General features: G+C 39.8%; 2 protein-coding genes across 2 annotated transcripts in view; one reads left to right on the top strand and one right to left on the bottom strand.

The window, feature by feature from the left end:
- Positions 1–15,017, bottom strand: part of xab2 (XPA binding protein 2) — a 59,001-nt gene extending 43,984 nt beyond the window's left edge. Inside the window, exons 1-2 of the mRNA XM_086186017.1 lie at positions 14,796–15,017; positions 14,298–14,357 (exon numbers count right to left, since the gene is read on the bottom strand). The gene's annotated coding sequence lies outside the window, so the exon portion shown is untranslated. The remainder of the gene's footprint in view (positions 1–14,297; positions 14,358–14,795) is intronic.
- Positions 1,148–12,032, top strand: LOC147244801 (myosin heavy chain, fast skeletal muscle-like). Its single transcript, XM_086185173.1, has 39 exons — positions 1,148–1,351; positions 1,470–1,613; positions 1,701–1,857; positions 1,962–1,989; positions 2,074–2,182; positions 2,260–2,352; positions 2,438–2,501; positions 2,847–2,945; positions 3,028–3,131; positions 3,221–3,359; positions 3,451–3,569; positions 3,676–3,825; positions 3,905–4,075; positions 4,168–4,474; positions 4,707–4,777; positions 4,877–4,964; positions 5,060–5,177; positions 5,289–5,412; positions 5,496–5,632; positions 5,785–6,040; positions 6,231–6,473; positions 6,565–6,741; positions 6,861–7,006; positions 7,138–7,228; positions 7,315–7,704; positions 7,846–7,972; positions 8,677–8,795; positions 9,034–9,230; positions 9,316–9,499; positions 9,590–9,755; positions 9,913–10,037; positions 10,122–10,430; positions 10,506–10,709; positions 10,796–10,921; positions 11,035–11,205; positions 11,316–11,420; positions 11,494–11,589; positions 11,689–11,820; positions 12,015–12,032. The coding sequence occupies exons 1-39, from the start codon at positions 1,148–1,150 to the stop codon at positions 12,030–12,032; spliced, it is 5,808 nt and encodes a 1,935-aa protein (XP_086041299.1).
- Positions 15,018–18,830: the final 3,813 nt, after the last annotated feature.

The raw sequence follows: 18,830 nt of genomic DNA, 5'->3' as shown, positions 1-18,830 counted from the left end.
AATGACATTTTAATACTTCTCAAATTTTAAAATAATTACTCGCTGTGATACCAGACTTAATAGGCCACATGTGCCTTTCATAAAACGTGTCGACTTGAAATTTCTGTCTCTGGATTTATTGGACATGATAGCCCACTAAAGATGCAGTGCACTTAAGCAATTCATCATTGGATATGCTGTAAACCTTACTGGTTTACTTGTATTTATTTAAGAGCAATCGAGTTCCAAAACCATCAAGTAAATCATACTTCCATCTGTTACTGACAGTGATATTTCAATCTGTACAATGCACTATTCTAATAATTAAAAAAATAAAATAAAATGCTATATGTAGTTATACCTCTTAGAGGACAGTTTTTATTTACTTATTCTTGAAAAAAATGTGGATGTTAATATAGCATGAATCATACATATGTTTGTATGTATATATACATACATACATATATATGATTCATTTAAAACATTCATAGACAATTCAAATTCACTCTCGGTTTACTTTAGTAAAGACTGATAACTCACTAAAATCCATATAAGATTATACATTGTTAATTTTCATAACAATACAAAACACAAAGATATTTTCATTGGAATATAACTTCAGTGTTAAAAATTGGTTTTATATGCAGAAAATAGCTTGAAGCGCCTGAGAATATTCACACTGTAAAGATCACTTTCTGGCAAGTGTTCCTGACCAAATTGAGCAGGGTGGCTGCTGAGGAGGCAGGCTTGTTGTGTATATAAGCAGAAGCCCTGGACTTCTGCCTTAACTGACAGGCATCTGACTCAGGTGAGTGTATTCAACTATTAGCATGCATGTCCTAATTTTTTACAATAAGCATGGTTTAATATCAATATACTTTGGATTTAAATTGCTTAATTTAGGCCAGTTAATACAGTTTCTTTCCGTAAAACATTTTTCAGTTATAATTACTAGTAAATAAATAAATACAATTCAACACAACACAATATTGAGTAAAAACTTTGTTTTGCAGCACCTTGACGAACAAAAGGAACCGGGAATATTTTGTTTGCATTGGCTGAGGTAAATTATTTCATTTAAAAATGATTACATTTATTCAACTACAAAAACTGAAAAAAAAAGTTACAAATTCTATTCTCTGTTTGCAGTCGCCATTAAAGTGCAACCATGAGCACTGATGCGGAGATGGAGGCCTATGGCCCTGCGGCCATTTACCTCCGAAAACCAGAGAAGGAGAGGATTGAGGCTCAGACTGCCCCATTTGATGCCAAAACTGCCTTCTTTGTGATTCATCCTGATGAGATGTACGTCAAGGGTAAACTTACAAAGAGAGAGGGTGGCAAAGCCACAGTTGAAACAGATGATGGTAAGGTGGGTGAGTTATTGTTAATTTTCAATACTTTGCAGGAATTCACTTGTTGCTGACATTCAAATGTCAACAATTCATGTGTTGTTTTGACAAAGTAAACTAACTCAATTTTCCATTTAGACTGTCACAGTAAAAGAAGATGACATTCATCCCAGGAATCCTCCAAAGTTTGATAAGATGGAGGACATGGCCATGATGACCCACCTCAATGAGCCATCTGTACTGTTTAACCTCAAAGAGCGTTATGCATCATGGATGATCTACGTAAGTTTTTATTCAGTGTATTCATCATGTAACTATTACTCAGGTGTGCATACAAAAATGGGAAATGTTTATGATGTGCCATGACAGACCTACTCTGGGTTGTTCTGCGTCGTTGTGAACCCCTACAAGTGGCTTCCTGTGTACGACGCTAAGGTTGTTAATGCCTACAGAGGCAAGAAGAGGATTGAGGCTCCACCCCACATCTTCTCCATCTCTGACAATGCCTACCAGTTCATGCTCACAGGTAGGATTAAAAAAAAATGACTGTGAAAATGTGTTAAAATTTAACTTGAACATGACCTTATTGATGGAATGATAGAAATAAATGTATGCACGTTTGCATTTCAGATCGTGAGAACCAGTCTGTCCTGATCACGTGAGTGACACACACGCCATCATGCTAACTCTTAATGCACTGGAATTGAAGTACAGTCTTGACTTTGTTTCTCCAATACCACAGAGGAGAATCCGGTGCAGGAAAGACTGTCAACACCAAGCGTGTCATCCAGTACTTTGCAACAATTGCAGCAATTGGAGCTAAAAAGGAACAAACACCAGGCAAAATGCAGGTAAAATATGTTGTTTAGGATATCTCTATTTAGGGTTAATTTGTTCAGCGCAGCTCAGCTGCAATCTCTGGATGCAGGGCTCCCTTGAGGATCAGATCATTGCAGCCAACCCTCTGCTGGAGGCCTATGGTAATGCCAAGACTGTGAGGAATGACAACTCCTCTCGTTTTGTAAGTGGTCACTTCCATCACATTCTTAGTCTTCTCTTAGTGTCCTCTTACAGAATATGATGATAATAATGATCTGACTTTCTAGGGTAAATTCATTAGGATCCACTTTGGCTCTAGTGGCAAACTGGCTTCAGCTGATATTGAAACATGTGAGTTACAATACTCATTCACACTGTGCTTCATCTACAATTCAACGCAAGAGGTGGCAAAACTTTCCCAAACCTGAAAAATGGGGTTGACATAAAATGAAACATCTGGCATTTCAAGTGACGAAAAAAAAAAATGCACATGGCTGCATTTACATTAAATGTAGATTTGGTATGAAAAGTGGCATGTTTAAGAAATTACTCCAGTGCCAACCAACCATACCTTATGCATACAACAAAAACAACAGATAACATTAAAATCACTGAGTCAACAAATGTACAATTTTTGCAACACCGGGCTTGAGATGTTCTGACATAATGTGATACTCTTCAATGAATTATTGTTAGATCTGCTGGAGAAGTCCCGTGTGACCTTCCAGTTGTCTGCTGAGAGGAGCTACCATATCTTCTACCAGCTGATGACTGGCCACAAGCCTGAGCTTCTGGGTGTGTTACATCAAAATAAATATAGAATAGGACCAAAATTAGTACAGACATTGACTTGTGTTTTTCCTCTATTTCCTTCCAGAGGCTCTCCTGATCACCACCAACCCCTATGACTACCCAATGATCAGTCAGGGTGAAATCACTGTCAAGAGTATCAATGACGTGGAGGAGTTCATTGCAACTGACGTAAGGGAAAATGTCACTGTTCAAATGATTTATATGTGTAATGTTAAATTGAAATTCATGAGACTACATTTCTTTCCTTTGTAATTCAGACTGCTATTGACATCCTGGGCTTCACTGCTGATGAAAAGATTAACATCTACAAGCTCACTGGTGCTGTGATGCATCACGGCAACATGAAATTCAAGCAGAAGCAGCGCGAGGAGCAGGCTGAACCTGATGGCACTGAGGGTAATTGCTTGATTAAATTTTGTGAGATTTCTTGAGTCTAAATCATTACATGGGTTAATATTTTCTTTCTCGTAATGTCTCTATCTTTCAGTGGCTGATAAAATTGCCTACCTCTTGGGCCTGAATTCAGCTGATATGCTGAAAGCTCTTTGCTACCCAAGAGTCAAAGTCGGAAATGAATTTGTGACCAAAGGTCAGACTGTCCCACAGGTAATGAATAAAAAATCTTAAAAGTGAATGAATGAGACAATTTAAATATCAAGACTGAAAGAGATTCTTCTGAATAGTTTGATAAATAATATAACTGTATTTCTAGGTCAACAACTCTGTCTCGGCTCTGTGCAAGTCTGTCTATGAGAAAATGTTCTTGTGGATGGTCATCCGTATCAATGAGATGTTGGACACTAAGCAGCCAAGACAGTTCTTCATTGGAGTGTTGGATATTGCTGGATTTGAGATCTTTGATGTGAGTAATTTGATTAACATTGCAGCAGATTATGACCAGGATTTTGCAATAGTGTTGAGAAAAATTTACCTAATTACAGTTCAACAGCTTGGAGCAGCTCTGCATCAACTTCACCAATGAGAAACTGCAACAGTTCTTCAACCACCACATGTTCGTCCTGGAGCAAGAGGAGTACAAGAAAGAGGGCATTGAATGGGAGTTCATTGACTTCGGTATGGACTTGGCTGCCTGCATTGAGCTTATTGAGAAGGTAAGATGAATCTGTTGGTCAGTAATAATTCCTGCTGTCTGGGTATTTGCGAAACACTTGATAATATGTGATATGTTATAATTTACCCCCAGCCAATGGGCATCTTCTCCATCCTTGAAGAGGAGTGCATGTTCCCCAAGGCCTCTGATACTACTTTCAAGAACAAGCTGCACGATCAGCATCTTGGCAAGACCAAGGCCTTTGAGAAGCCGAAGCCTGCAAAGGGCAAGGCTGAGGCTCACTTCTCCCTGGTCCACTATGCTGGAACAGTGGACTACAACATCACTGGCTGGCTGGACAAGAACAAGGACCCCCTGAATGACTCCGTCGTCCAGCTCTACCAGAAGTCTTCAAACAAATTGCTGTGCTTTCTATATGTAGCCCATGCTTCAGCTGAGGGTAACAAATACAAGTGAACACAGTGATATGATATGAATGGTATACTCCAAAAAAAAATTGAAAACTGCCAGCAAATATTTACACTTGCAGAAACACCCAAAGTTTTGCCCAGTTCTCATACCTATTTTCTGCCTCTAATTGTACTGAACAGAACAGTTGATTAACATTAATTTTTCTAATAGATACACACACACAGTCTGTCCTGTTGATAAAATGCTGTTTTGAAATATAGAGGCTGGTGCTAAGAAGGGAGGTGGCAAGAAAAAGGGTGGTTCCTTCCAGACGGTGTCTGCTCTTTTCAGAGTATGTATTGTTCAATATTTCTTTTTAAAAAAAAAAATCACACAATCCTGATCTTAAAATATTGTTGACCATTTATCTTTTTTTCTTGCTGATCTACAGGAGAACTTGGGCAAGCTGATGACAAACTTGAGGAGCACTCACCCTCACTTTGTCCGATGCCTGATTCCTAATGAAACAAAGACCCCAGGTTTGGTGCTTCAGAGTGTTGTATATCATCAAATGTAACCACTGAAAGAGGTTCTATGAACTGGGATGGCACTAACTATTTTGTGAAATGTGCAGGTCTCATGGAGAACTTCTTGGTCATCCATCAGCTGAGATGTAACGGTGTGCTGGAAGGCATCAGAATCTGCAGAAAGGGTTTCCCCAGCAGAATCCTCTACGGTGACTTCAAGCAGAGGTGGCTGATTTTTCATTAAATAATGATATTTAAGAGCTTGACTCTGCAGAAATTTCTGTAATCTCAGTTGACTTTCACAAATAATCTGAGTTCATAAACTTATCCTTGTAGATACAAAGTACTGAATGCCAGTGTCATCCCAGAGGGACAGTTCATTGACAACAAGAAAGCAGCAGAGAAGCTGCTGGGCTCCATTGATGTGGATCACACTCAGTACAAGTTTGGGCACACAAAGGTATGTCCTTGTAGACTGCATCACACTTGGTTTGCTCTGTTGCAGCTACGTGGGCTTAAAAAGGTCATATCTTCACTACACAGGTGTTCTTCAAGGCTGGTCTGCTGGGTACCCTGGAGGAGATGAGAGATGAGAAACTTGCTGAGCTGGTGACCATGACTCAAGCTCTCTGCAGAGCATACCTCATGAGGAAAGAGTTTGTTAAGATGATGGAGAGGAGGTGAGAATTTAATTACATTGAACAGAACTTTCAAATGAAACAAATCTAAAATAGATGAAACCTTTGAGGTCTAACAAAAAAAACTTTAAATCCACAAAATGATATCACTATCCAAGGGAAATGTTTGGGGTTTCTTTTGTTTGTTTTAATAGAGAATCTATCTTCACCATCCAGTACAATATCCGTTCATTCATGAATGTCAAAAACTGGCCATGGCTGAAACTTTACTTCAAGATCAAGCCTCTTCTGAAGAGTGCTGAGACTGAGAAAGAGCTGTCACAGATGAAGGAAAACTATGATAAGATGCAATCAGACCTTGCTGCTGCCCTGGCCAAGAAGAAGGAACTGGAGGAGAAAATGGTTTCCCTGCTGCAAGAAAAGAATGACCTGCAACTTCAAGTAGCAGCTGTGAGTAAAGTACAGAAGTAAATTGGATATTCTGTGTGGATTAGAATTTAAACAAAAGAAAAAGTAATACTGTCATGTAATTTATTATTGTGCTGACGGGTTTCACGACTTAACATTATTTGTTTTTCAAAACAGCCCGTATGATTTATTTTACATACAACATATTTTTGATACTCTACACATGATGTAGGAAGTTGAGAACCTCTCAGATGCTGAGGAAAGGTGTGAAGGGCTCATTAAGAGCAAGATCCAGCTCGAGGCCAAACTCAAAGAAACAACTGAGAGACTGGAGGATGAAGAGGAAATCAACGCCGAGCTGACTGCCAAGAAGAGGAAGCTGGAGGATGAATGCTCTGAGCTGAAGAAAGACATTGATGACTTGGAGCTCACCTTGGCTAAAGTGGAGAAGGAGAAACATGCCACTGAAAACAAGGTTCCATTTATGAGTTCCATATATGAATTCTCTTTTATAAAGATATGGACATGTTTTAACTTCATTTCAACAACTTTTTTCAATACTTCAGGTGAAAAACCTGACAGAGGAGATGGCATCTCAAGATGAGTCTATTGCCAAACTGACCAAGGAGAAGAAAGCCCTCCAAGAGGCCCACCAGCAAACACTGGATGATCTCCAGGCAGAGGAAGACAAAGTCAACACTCTGACCAAGGCCAAGACAAAGCTGGAGCAGCAAGTGGATGATGTGAGGAAAACCATAGCTTTTGATCATGAGTTTGGGTTCATAGCTTGTGTATTTGAAATCATACTCTATTACATCTACATACAATAACAATTTATGTGACCATAATGTTTTCTTAAAAGCTTGAGGGATCACTGGAGCAAGAGAAGAAGCTCCGTATGGACCTTGAGAGAGCCAAGAGAAAGCTTGAGGGAGATCTGAAATTGGCCCAGGAATCCATCATGGATCTGGAGAATGACAAGCAGCAATCTGACGAGAAAATCAAGAAGTAAGGGATTTTTACTTCTGTTCACATTTTGCAACAAATAAGATTTTATATGCTTCAGTAATTATTGCCCAGAATTTTACATACTGAACCCCAACATCAATTGCAACTATGATTTTACTCTCTCCATAAAGGAAGGACTTTGAGATTAGCCAGCTCCTGAGCAAGATTGAGGATGAACAGTCTCTGGGTGCTCAGCTCCAGAAGAAGATCAAGGAACTCCAGGTAACACACCGTAGACAGCATATATATATTTTAAGACTTAGTAAATGAAAACTGCACCTTTTTGACAACACTATCATCAATCGCAGGCTCGTATTGAGGAGCTGGAGGAAGAGATTGAGGCTGAGAGGGCTGCTAGGGCAAAGGTGGAGAAGCAGAGGGCTGACCTCTCCAGGGAGCTTGAGGAGATCAGTGAGAGGCTCGAGGAGGCTGGTGGAGCAACAGCCGCTCAGATTGAGATGAACAAGAAGCGTGAGGCCGAGTTCCAGAAGCTGCGTCGCGACCTTGAAGAATCAACCCTGCAGCATGAAGCCACCTCAGCCGCTCTCCGCAAGAAGCAGGCCGACAGTGTTGCAGAGCTGGGTGAGCAGATTGACAACCTCCAGCGCGTCAAACAGAAGTTGGAGAAGGAGAAGAGCGAGTACAAGATGGAGATTGATGACCTCTCCAGCAACATGGAGGCTGTCGCTAAAGCAAAGGTGAGTGGATTGTTTCAAGGGACAGATTTCCTTTTTTCAACAGGAATGTTGTCAAAAGTTAATTACTGGTGATATTCTTACCCCTCTGCGTTGTAATGCTGAGTTTGATTTGAAATACATTGTGTTTTTTTTTGGTAAAAGGGCAACTTGGAAAAGCTTTGCAGAACTATTGAAGACCAGCTGAGTGAGCTCAAAGCTAAAAATGATGAGAACGTTCGTCAGTTGAATGACATTAATGCACAGAAGGCAAGACTGCAGACCGAGAATGGTGAGTGACCCAAATGAATGCCACTATATAGGGGCGGAAATTGTTCTATTTCATGTTATCTCAGTTTCCATCTTTTATTCAGGGAGGTTTAAGTTAAGACAGGGCTCTTTTTTGCAGATACTCTCTAATCACACACAAATTTATACTTGGAGGTCACCCGGTTCAAGAGCACCTCAGCTGTGTTGTAATTAGGGAGGGGCATGCACTTATATTGCAATTGAGCCTGTCAGATATCAAATACGCAACCTTGTTTTAACAAACCTGATACTTCAAATTTTAAGTCATCAGTTCATGTGTTCTATTGGAATGAACACTTTGCCATTGTATGCCTCCACCAACCAGTGCAGTTTTACACATGTTTGCCCTATGTCTTACTGCTGAAATTCTGTTTTCTTTACACTCTATGAAGATATCAAATATGACTCAAATTTAATCATAAGTTCCTTTTGACTAAATGGAACTTCTAATTCCCTTCCACATGTTATTAAGATGGCATTACGCACGGGCACTGTGTTTTTGAACATTATTTTGTGACACCGACAGTGACCTTGGAGCCGCTTCATTATTTTACGCTTTTCTGAAATTGTGTGAAACTATTTTCAGCCTCTGTATTCAAAAGTTATGGCCAAAACTCTGTTTTGTGAGGTCTGTGATAGCGTGTCCTTGATTAAAAAAAAAAAAAATCCATTCCCTTTTATGTTTAGGTGAGTTCTCCCGACAGATTGAGGAGAAAGAAGCTCTGGTTTCCCAGCTCACAAGAGGCAAACAGGCCTTCACCCAGCAGATTGAGGAACTGAAGAGACATGTTGAGGAGGAAGTGAAGGTACAATGCTTTACTACATCTCATCAGCAGGTTCTTCTTAAATTTACAGGCAGAAATTATGCTCAATTCTTGCTCTCTGATAATAACATTTTGTCAAGGACAATGGCCCTAAATGAAATGCAAATTGGTGTTTAATATGATTTAGAAAAGGTCAGGAACAAAGACCAAAAGAGCTAATTAGTAAAAGACAATTAACTAGATTTAAATGATTAGAACTTGACATGATTTATCTGTCCAGGCCAAAAATGCCCTGGCCCATGCTGTTCAGTCGGCCCGCCATGACTGTGACCTGCTCAGAGAACAGTTTGAGGAGGAGCAGGAGGCTAAAGCTGAGCTCCAGAGAGGAATGTCCAAGGCCAACAGTGAGGTGGCTCAATGGAGAACCAAATATGAGACTGATGCTATCCAGCGCACCGAGGAGCTGGAGGAGGCCAAGTACGTCTCTGTCTTTCTGAGTTTAAATCCATTTCAACTGCTTGCTTTTTAAGGTATCATTTTAACATCTTCCTCTTCACTACAGGAAAAAGCTTGCCCAGCGTCTCCAGGACGCAGAGGAGTCCATTGAGGCTGTGAACTCCAAGTGCGCCTCTTTGGAGAAGACCAAGCAGAGGCTGCAGGGTGAGGTGGAGGACCTCATGATTGATGTGGAGAGAGCAAATGCTCTGGCTGCTAACCTTGACAAGAAGCAGAGGAACTTTGATAAGGTGACATGAAATCACAATCAAATTTCCCTGAATAAAACTCAAATCTACTGAATATCCTGTTATAATTGTTGTTCATCTATATATTTTAAGGTCCTGGCAGAATGGAAACAGAAGTATGAGGAGGGCCAGGCTGAGCTGGAAGGAGCCCAGAAGGAGGCTCGCTCTCTCAGCACTGAACTGTTCAAGATGAAGAACTCTTATGAGGAGGCTCTGGATCAGCTGGAGACCATGAAGAGAGAGAACAAGAACCTCCAGCGTGAGTCAATCCACCATGTTTAAGTAACCATGCTACTATTTTCCAGAGCTCCTATTAAAATCTGGATCCAGTGCTTTAGTTGACACAAAAAAAACATAGTTGTACACCTAATTAAAAGACTCAGCTAAAAATAATCTTGTCGCCTGTCCCTCTACAGAGGAGATCTCAGACCTGACTGAACAGATTGGTGAAACCGGAAAGAGTATCCATGAACTGGAGAAGGCCAAGAAGACCGTGGAGACAGAGAAGTCCGAGATTCAGTCTGCACTGGAGGAAGCCGAAGTAAATTCATAAATCTAACATGACTCTGTTTTTCAGTTGAATTATTTAAATATAGGTTGGCGAAAACCTTATGTTTTTCTCTAGGGTACACTGGAGCACGAGGAGGCCAAGATTCTTCGTGTTCAGCTTGAGCTCAACCAGATCAAGGGTGAGGTCGACAGGAAGCTGGCAGAGAAAGATGAGGAGATGGAGCAGATCAAGAGGAACAGCCAGAGAGTGATTGACTCCATGCAGAGCACTCTTGATGCTGAGGTCAGGAGCAGGAATGACGCCCTGAGAGTCAAGAAGAAGATGGAGGGAGACCTGAACGAGATGGAGATTCAGCTGAGCCACGCCAACAGGCAGGCTGCTGAGGCCCAGAAACAACTGAGGAATGTCCAGGGACAGCTCAAGGTGAAGTTTGTTGGACCAATGAATTAAGAAAGTATATGGAATATAGAAAGTTAACAGAACACTTTACTTTTTCAGGATGCCCAACTTCACCTTGATGATGCTCTCAGAGGACAAGAAGACATGAAGGAGCAGGTTGCCATGGTGGAGCGCAGAAATGGCCTGATGCTGGCAGAAATCGAGGAGCTGAGAGCCGCTCTGGAGCAGACTGAGAGAGGCCGCAAAGTGGCTGAGCAGGAGCTGGTTGATGCTAGCGAGCGTGTTGGACTGCTTCACTCTCAGGTTCATATTCAGTAATTTAACAAATAATTCATGCAGAATACCTTCTTTAATTACAAATAAATCTATATTGAATTTTTATCATTCAGAATACCAGTCTCATAAACACCAAGAAGAAGCTGGAGTCAGACCTTGTCCAGGTCCAGGGTGAAGTGGACGATGCTGTTCAGGAAGCAAGAAATGCTGAGGAGAAAGCCAAGAAGGCTATCACTGATGTGAGTTTTCAGCTCTACACTTGCTATTTTCTAAATGGTTCACAATGACTATTTTGTGATTATAGTAAATATATTAAAAATCTCACTTGATTCTTGATCTTTCATAATTTCAGGCAGCCATGATGGCTGAGGAGCTGAAGAAGGAACAGGACACCAGCGCTCACCTGGAGAGGATGAAGAAGAACCTGGAGGTCACCGTCAAGGACCTGCAGCACCGTCTGGATGAGGCTGAGAGTCTCGCCATGAAGGGTGGCAAGAAGCAGCTCCAGAAGCTGGAGTCCAGGGTACGAACTACATAGAAATGCTCGGAGAGCAGTGTGAAAATCACACGTCATTCACAATTAATAAACCACCCATTTCTTTCTCAACACTACAACGTTGATTGTCATCACAGGTGCGGGAGCTGGAATCTGAAGTTGAAGGAGAGCAGAGGCGTGGAGCTGATGCTGTTAAAGGAGTCCGCAAATATGAGCGGAGAGTGAAGGAGCTCACCTACCAGGTAGGTTTCATTTCACTAAAAACAATCATAGCAGCATCCACATGCCATCTAAAACAATACTGCATTTTGGCAGACTGAGGAGGACAAGAAGAATGTCAACAGACTGCAGGGTCTGGTGGATAAACTGCAGCTCAAAGTCAAGGCCTACAAGAGACAGGCTGAGGAGGCTGTAAGTCCACTACATGATTCTGACAAATCAGATGAAGTTGTATTCATCACAAAATCACATTAATGTCTTGAAATTAAAACAACTCTAAATTCTCCACAGGAGGAGCAGGCCAACACTCACATGTCCAGGCTCAGGAAGGTCCAGCATGAGCTGGAGGAGGCTCAGGAACGTGCTGACATTGCTGAGTCCCAGGTCAACAAGCTGAGAGCCAAGAGCCGTGACGCTGGAAAGGTAACTATGTTTGTCCTGCTACTCTGGGTCAAAACTACAAAAGTAAACTAAATTCTAATTGGGATCAGCATTATCTAGTGTCCTTCCATTCATACAAGATTTACACATATGTGTAAGCATCTCGCCTCAAATTTGTAAATGTCAAAAAATGTCTGTACCTCCAAAACGATGTATGTTGTATGTTTATTTTGCAGGGTGAATCTGCTGAATAAGAGGTCATATCCACAGGAAGCTAATCAACAAAGTTCATATAATATGAACCAACTGCTTAATTCCTTTCACAATGTAACATTTCAATAAACACTTTGAATGTCGCGCAGAACTTTGAAGTCATCCTTTGTTATAAACTGAGATTGCACTGAAAAAGGAACTCAGTGCAGCATTTACATTACATGAAGCTGCACAGTTGAGCAAAAAGGGGGCCACGGGTTGGTGAAACCCTCGGCAAAAATCATTAATATTTCCAATCTTGAACACAGCATGCATTATTTTTCCTTTTGGAAGTGACTCTGCAATTCCCAAATGAGCCTCCTGGAAATTTGGGATTATAGGAAGAATATCATCGATGAGAAGTAATGAACTCCACAATGGCACGTTCACAGATTTTGTTTGGGTCATAATGATCATAATACCAGAACTCGTGGCACAGGTTTCCAGAACATACGATGAGTTGTAGTACAAACCAGTGCTGAAACATACAGAATAACACAAATAACACAATGTGCTATGGAGAAGGGGATGTTGAAAATAAATTAAGCAGGACTATACTACACAGTACAACATATTAGGGAAGTTTCATCCGTGACTTGTAGTCTTTCTTGTTGATTTATTCTTTCACACGAGCCTCGACTTGCAAATGCCTTTCCACTTTTGATCCTGCTGTATCAGCTTACTATTGAGGAGGATCTGTGCAGTCATAAATTACTGGCCACATAATGTCTGATGCTTTTTAATAGCACATTTCACAGCCACGTCAACACTTATCACGTTCATAAAACGATTGGTTCTGGTATTTGCAGCCAACAGAGTAAACATTTTAGTGATATTACAGAGGGGAGCTTCCATGGATTGAGCAGATATTGTCATCAACAATTTTTTTTTTCTAGCAGCATTTTTTAGCTATTCAAATACATGGAAAGCTTTCATTTCAATTGAATATTTGCATTGTTTTTTTCTTTTCTCCACCATCCAAACAAGTCCTGATGTCATCAAAGAATGCCATGTAGGTACATGCCTACAAGAAGTAGTGGAATGGTTCTCTCTGAAAAGATGTCACTTTAGTAATTCAGTGCATGTGCAGAGCCTGCTGGGTATGGGGGACCTTTGTTGTCATGAAAGAAGTTATGAAGTGTCCGAGGACTTCCTCAGGTCGCCTTTTTTTTGCTCCGTCTTTGCGTTAATTGGATAAAAAAAGATTGAGACTTACATGAGAGATTTCCAAAATGAGTGGATCAAAGGAATATTTTATAACATTTTTGCATTACATCTGAAAACAACTAGACCTATACTGTTGAGCTGAGTATAATTCAACATGATCACAAATATTTCTGATTAATAGGAGCAAAATGCCACCATGTGAATTTTGCTATGAACCAGCTTCAATTACCTTACTACCTACCTTAACACCACAGTGAAGGTGCACTCAAAGAGAGGCAAAAGCCCATAAAAAAAATACAGCACTCACACGGCCACTTCTGATATCAACAGAAACAATCAAAAGCTAATGTATTCACATATAGCAAAAACATTAATACTATATAAGCCTAAAATAGTCATGAAATAGTCTTACCTTATTCCTTGCTCCGCCTCGGGAAAAAATCCTCCAAAATTGCAAAGTCCTACGTTTTGGTCCGTTAACCCTCCATGGCCATGCCGAAAGTGCGTTTAGGTACTTCTGTATCATCATGGTGCTCCTTTTATAAAAGTTTATAATCTGTTCCTAACAGATTTTAAATTCTCATTCATTTGATCAGATTGATCAGATCTTTTCTTCAGTTGCTATTTCATAGCAGTAATATTATTACCCATACTGAACTATTACATATGCTTCCACTGTTATATTATTGAAATGTATTTCGTAAACTGTACTGTTATTGAAACAATATTTATTTACATTTAGGTATCAGTTCTAAAGTGTGCCTTTACCATTATCCAGGTGTGTGTTGTATTTGTCTTGTTTGATGAAACCTAAACTTAGCAGGTGTATTACTTGGGTCCAAGAGAGTGTAGTGTTGTGATACAAGTTAATAAGATGAGCAGTTTTCATTTTCGCTGAAAGAAGTTACAAGACAACAAGCATATTCATATATGAATTAAAGCACCACAGCCTTGTATTTAACCATAAAAATGACCAAAGGTAAGGCCAGAGCCACTGTGTCAACAGTCGGGGTGGCTAAAGCCGTCAAGGAGATGGGGAGAATTTTTCAAACTGTCATTATTTAGTCTTAATGGCATTATTCGCTCATTTTCTCACTCACCTCTATGTCTCCTGTTGTCCCTGCTCCATCATAATCTTTGTCTCCATCCCTCATTCAGCACTGAAAGCAAAAAAGTTAACATGAAAGATACATTGTGATGTTTCTTGCCGTCATGATGCTCAGGAAGGAACATCTATTAGTTCTAACATAGGATTCCTATACCAAGACACTCACGTATTACTGTATATTTCAATTTTATCATCTGGCAAATCCTCCTTTTCTTACTGTAACTTCTTTGCTGAAGCTGCCAAAAAATATCAACATCTTCTTTCCTCATGATTCATGGAACTGACTGTAGTTTAAAAAAGAAAGAAATCGTGCATTTATGAAAAGAAAAATAATGCTAACTATCATCAGCCCAAAGCTCTAGTACAGCTAGCATAAATGAAAACTACTACCATTACTTTCAAATGCCGCACAGCAGAAATAACTGACACATTACGGACTTCATGAGGGCTTTTTAATCTAAAAAAGGCGATAAACATTAGATGAATATACCTCTGACCCCCAATGAAGGTGGATGGGTGACATTGAGAGAAAGTAGCTCTTGACTTCGCCGGTCACATCTTTGATAGCTACAGTAAAGTTAGCGATATTAGCACCCAAAAGTCGGTCTGTTTTCAGCAACAAATGTTCTTTTTCACATCACACATTTAATTTGAGTAAAGTATTAAGTACTAAATTTGAGTTGAGTATGAAATGTATTTTAAAAATTAAAGTTCCGGCATAAAATGGCTGCTTGTTGGCGTTACCTTGACAACGTCAATCTTAGAGCGGTGTTACAGTAAAAAAGTGTCCCGTCCGCAATGACGGAACAAACTAGTTTTCTACAAGTTGTACTAAATTAGTTCGAACCCGCTTCATAAGTTCAGTAACAACAACCACACACCAGGTACAAATACAGTAGGCCTAGAATGTCATTCAATGTTCTATGTTCTATGTTCTACAAAGCTATGATAAGAAGATTCTCAATCATCCAGGTCATAGTAGCTTAATCAATGCATCTTTGTCAACTGGACTGTTTCAATTCTGTAAGTTACTTGAAAAATACATTATGGCTACAAATACAAATATATATATATATATATTGCAGTCAGATATCTTTTAGAAAATCAGGGATTTTAATAGACCCTCTCTGACTGAGTTCTGGGGGGCCATTCCTCTGTGGGGGGTCCTAAGGAAGTAGTCAGTGAACTCGCTTTTTATTTTTACCCTTCCTCCAGGCAAATACAGGCCATTCAAAATTGTTTCAGGCTGTAACAATTTCAGGGGATAACCTTTTACAATATTGTCTGTAAAAAAAAAAAATATATATATATATATATATATTTATATTGTGAAATGACACCCTCAGCAATTTATGGGGGCATGTGGCCTAGTCTTATTACCACTGTGCCATTGGACACCCACAGAAAACCAACAAAGATGGAACACAAATCACTTTGAATGTTAAAAGGAAACTGCTGACAGGTTATGTTAGTAGACAGTGAGTCAGTGACACTTGTAACGGCATTATGGAATGAATATTGGCTTATTTTAAGCTCCCAGCCATTGCAGGAATTCAGGTACTCTTCTGCTCCCACCCTGCTGGCTTGATTGCTCGGTGCTCTAAATGTTCAGAGAGGTGATGATATAATATGAATAGGAATCCTACAGCACTGTAAGTTTATGACCAGCCAACAAGGCCGATCCATCAACACGGGCTCAGACTGCCTTAATCTTAAATATGAGAGTTCCTGCGTGCTTTGGAAATTGTCAGCTCTTGTTTTCTTCTTTTCAATATGACAATGACAGAAAAACATCTGACGGAAAATTTATAATAATGGTCATAAACTATGAGCAAAATGCTGTGACATTTAACAAATGAGGGAATAAATGTGCAACGGCACATTGATTGCAATACTTGTCCTCAGTTCCGTGGTAGTCTTTGAAGTGTGAGGTATCGCTGGGTGCCAGGAAGGCCCCAATTATTTTAGATCCCAACTGGCAGGACGTGGTAGTAACTACCTTTTGTGCACTGTGGGCTGTATATTGTTACAACCAGGAAGTATTAATTAATATCCCTTGTGGCATCAAACATTTACTAACTGGAAGCATGTGCTGTTGGACTCCACAACAGATTCTATTTTTACCACCCATTCTAGCTGGTTGTCCATTTGTGTGCCAAGATATTTATAAGAGCTGACTAGAGGCTTTGTTGTTCAGACAACTGCTTGAGAGTTGCCGGAAAGGCATCCGAGGTAAAGACAACTTCCTCTGTTCATAATGACAAAGGATTAGGATTTTTATAACATGCAAAACAAAATGAACAACGACTTCATTTTCTCGTCTCTCTCTTGTAAGTTGTTCATCATAATTGCTCCAATGTAGGACAGATCCTCTTCTGAGTACATAAAGGTCATTTCTAGGACCGAATATTGATCTTTAATACTTCATGCTTTGTCATTCAATGTCATATTTCAGTACCTTGAGCAAATCTCCATGTTCTGTGTTCATTTTATGTTTAAAATTTGTTTGAGAAAACAAACAAACAAACAAACACAAACATAATACTAAAGAGCTGAACCAGACAAATTAAGTTCATTCATGTTTTGGTTAACATTTTCAAGTTAGGAAGCTGTGTTGAGAGCGAAAATTCCAAACTTTAGAAAAATAAAAGGTTTTGTAATGCAACATGTGGCCCATTTTACAGTTTTTAATCTGGGTTTTTGGGGGTGGAAAAAAAAAAATCATTCAGGAGCCAATATCAGAGTCCTGGTATTAATATTGAACAATAATTGGTAAATACCCAGTGCTTGTCATTAAAGGTATTTATGGCTCACAAGAACTTTCATACTCATGATAATAAATTAAAACCATGACCTTTATTATTAACACAAGATGAAAAATTATAAACTAAAATAAACACAGCTGACATCTTCTTTTTCTTGATCTCTAATCTGAAAACATAAACCAGGGCCAACAACTAGACCTGCATCACCTTCTTTTCCTCCGTGATACCCTGTCTCTCGTGGCCTTTTACACCTTGTCAGGCTCCTCCTCTTCGGACTTGTCTGCCATGTTTTATTTCAGTTCAAGGACTTGTGGAGGTTTATCTTTAACGATCTACAGACTCAAGGACGTACAAAGAAGAGGGCCTGTTAGGACAGTCAGCCCCTAGCTGTCTCTGTCTTGTCTCAATTCAAAAAGAAAAAAAAGATAATTGCCCAGTTGACAAACTATCTCATATTTACAAATGCAGTTCAGTTCCAAATAATGATAATTCTCATCTTGATAAAGACTTAAATGTCATTGTTCATGTGACTGCTTGTCAGCTAATAGAGAACATGGTACTTGCTGCTTTTGAGTGGAAGACATATTCAAATAATCCTGTTTCTGCTGTTACCGTTACATTATTGGAGGTTCTTCTGTCCTTTCATTGCCCCTCTTCTATTTGAGTACAGTAAAAACGCTCGATTATTTTGATGTAATATTACTGCTATACACTTAGATGATTGCCAGTTTATTCCAAAAGTCAAATCTGCAGAAAAGCCAACTGACAGAAAGCCAAACCGGGGGCTTTCTTTGGGAGAAATTTTCACATCTAAATCAATCATTCATACGTGGACATCTCATCCTGAAGATCAGCGTACATATTAATTCATCTCTGACTTTTCTTTGGAATAAAGACACTATGAAGCCTTACGTTGAGCAGAAAACACCCTCTGAATCAGCTGGTGGAGTTTGTCAGCAGATGCTAGACAGTCCAGCAAAGGGCCGCGCACACAAATGTGGATTCGAGGTGACATAAAAATGAACCGCGTTGATGTAATTCAGATGAAAAAGTTGGAGCATCTGCTGTTTTTGTGTGCAATGCCTCCCTCAAACAAGTTGAAAAAAAAAAACTTTTGAGGACCTTGGACCTTACATGAATAGCAACCTGGACACATGCCACTCAAGTTGGCGGGGGGGGGAAAAAAAAAACAGCAGACCTCTGACCTTTAAGAATAGCATGTGTCCAACATATGTTTGCACAATAGCCCACCTTCCTTTTGAGGTCATCCGGGTGAAATGCTTCAAGGTTGTCTCCTTTTTTGAAGAAAGAGGGGTTAGGTAAATATAAATGCGCTCACGCAGCTTCACTTGACCCACCTTATTTAAAAACATCAAAGTGAGAAACTGAGCTCCAGTATTCACATTGATGTTTCCCTCATATTTGAACAAATAAGTTAGACTAACCACAGATAAAGTTTTATTTGTGGTTCTATTAAAGCCATGGCATCCGTAACATGTTGTTTATTGGCACGGGACTTATTTTGGGTCTTATCCCAGCCTAGATGGCAACTGTTCATCCACTCCATTCCAAGGCGATATGTAATCCCTCCTCAGCTTTTATGGAATGGCGCTCAGCCTCCATTTTATTTCAGACATCTGCAACTGTATACCAGTGACATTTACATGCTTCTCCAAATCCACTGCTTGTACCCGCTGTGGGATACTCCAGTAAATCATGATGATGGTTATTATAACCAATTAAAGCATTTCTTTATTCAA

The sequence above is a fragment of the Aulostomus chinensis genome, chromosome 18, assembly GCF_037954235.1.
Source record: "Aulostomus chinensis isolate RoL2024-O1b breed Wild chromosome 18, RoL_Achi_v1.0, whole genome shotgun sequence".
NCBI classification, from domain to species: domain Eukaryota; kingdom Metazoa; phylum Chordata; class Actinopteri; order Syngnathiformes; family Aulostomidae; genus Aulostomus; species Aulostomus chinensis.
This window is presented reverse-complemented; position numbering and strand designations above follow the sequence as displayed.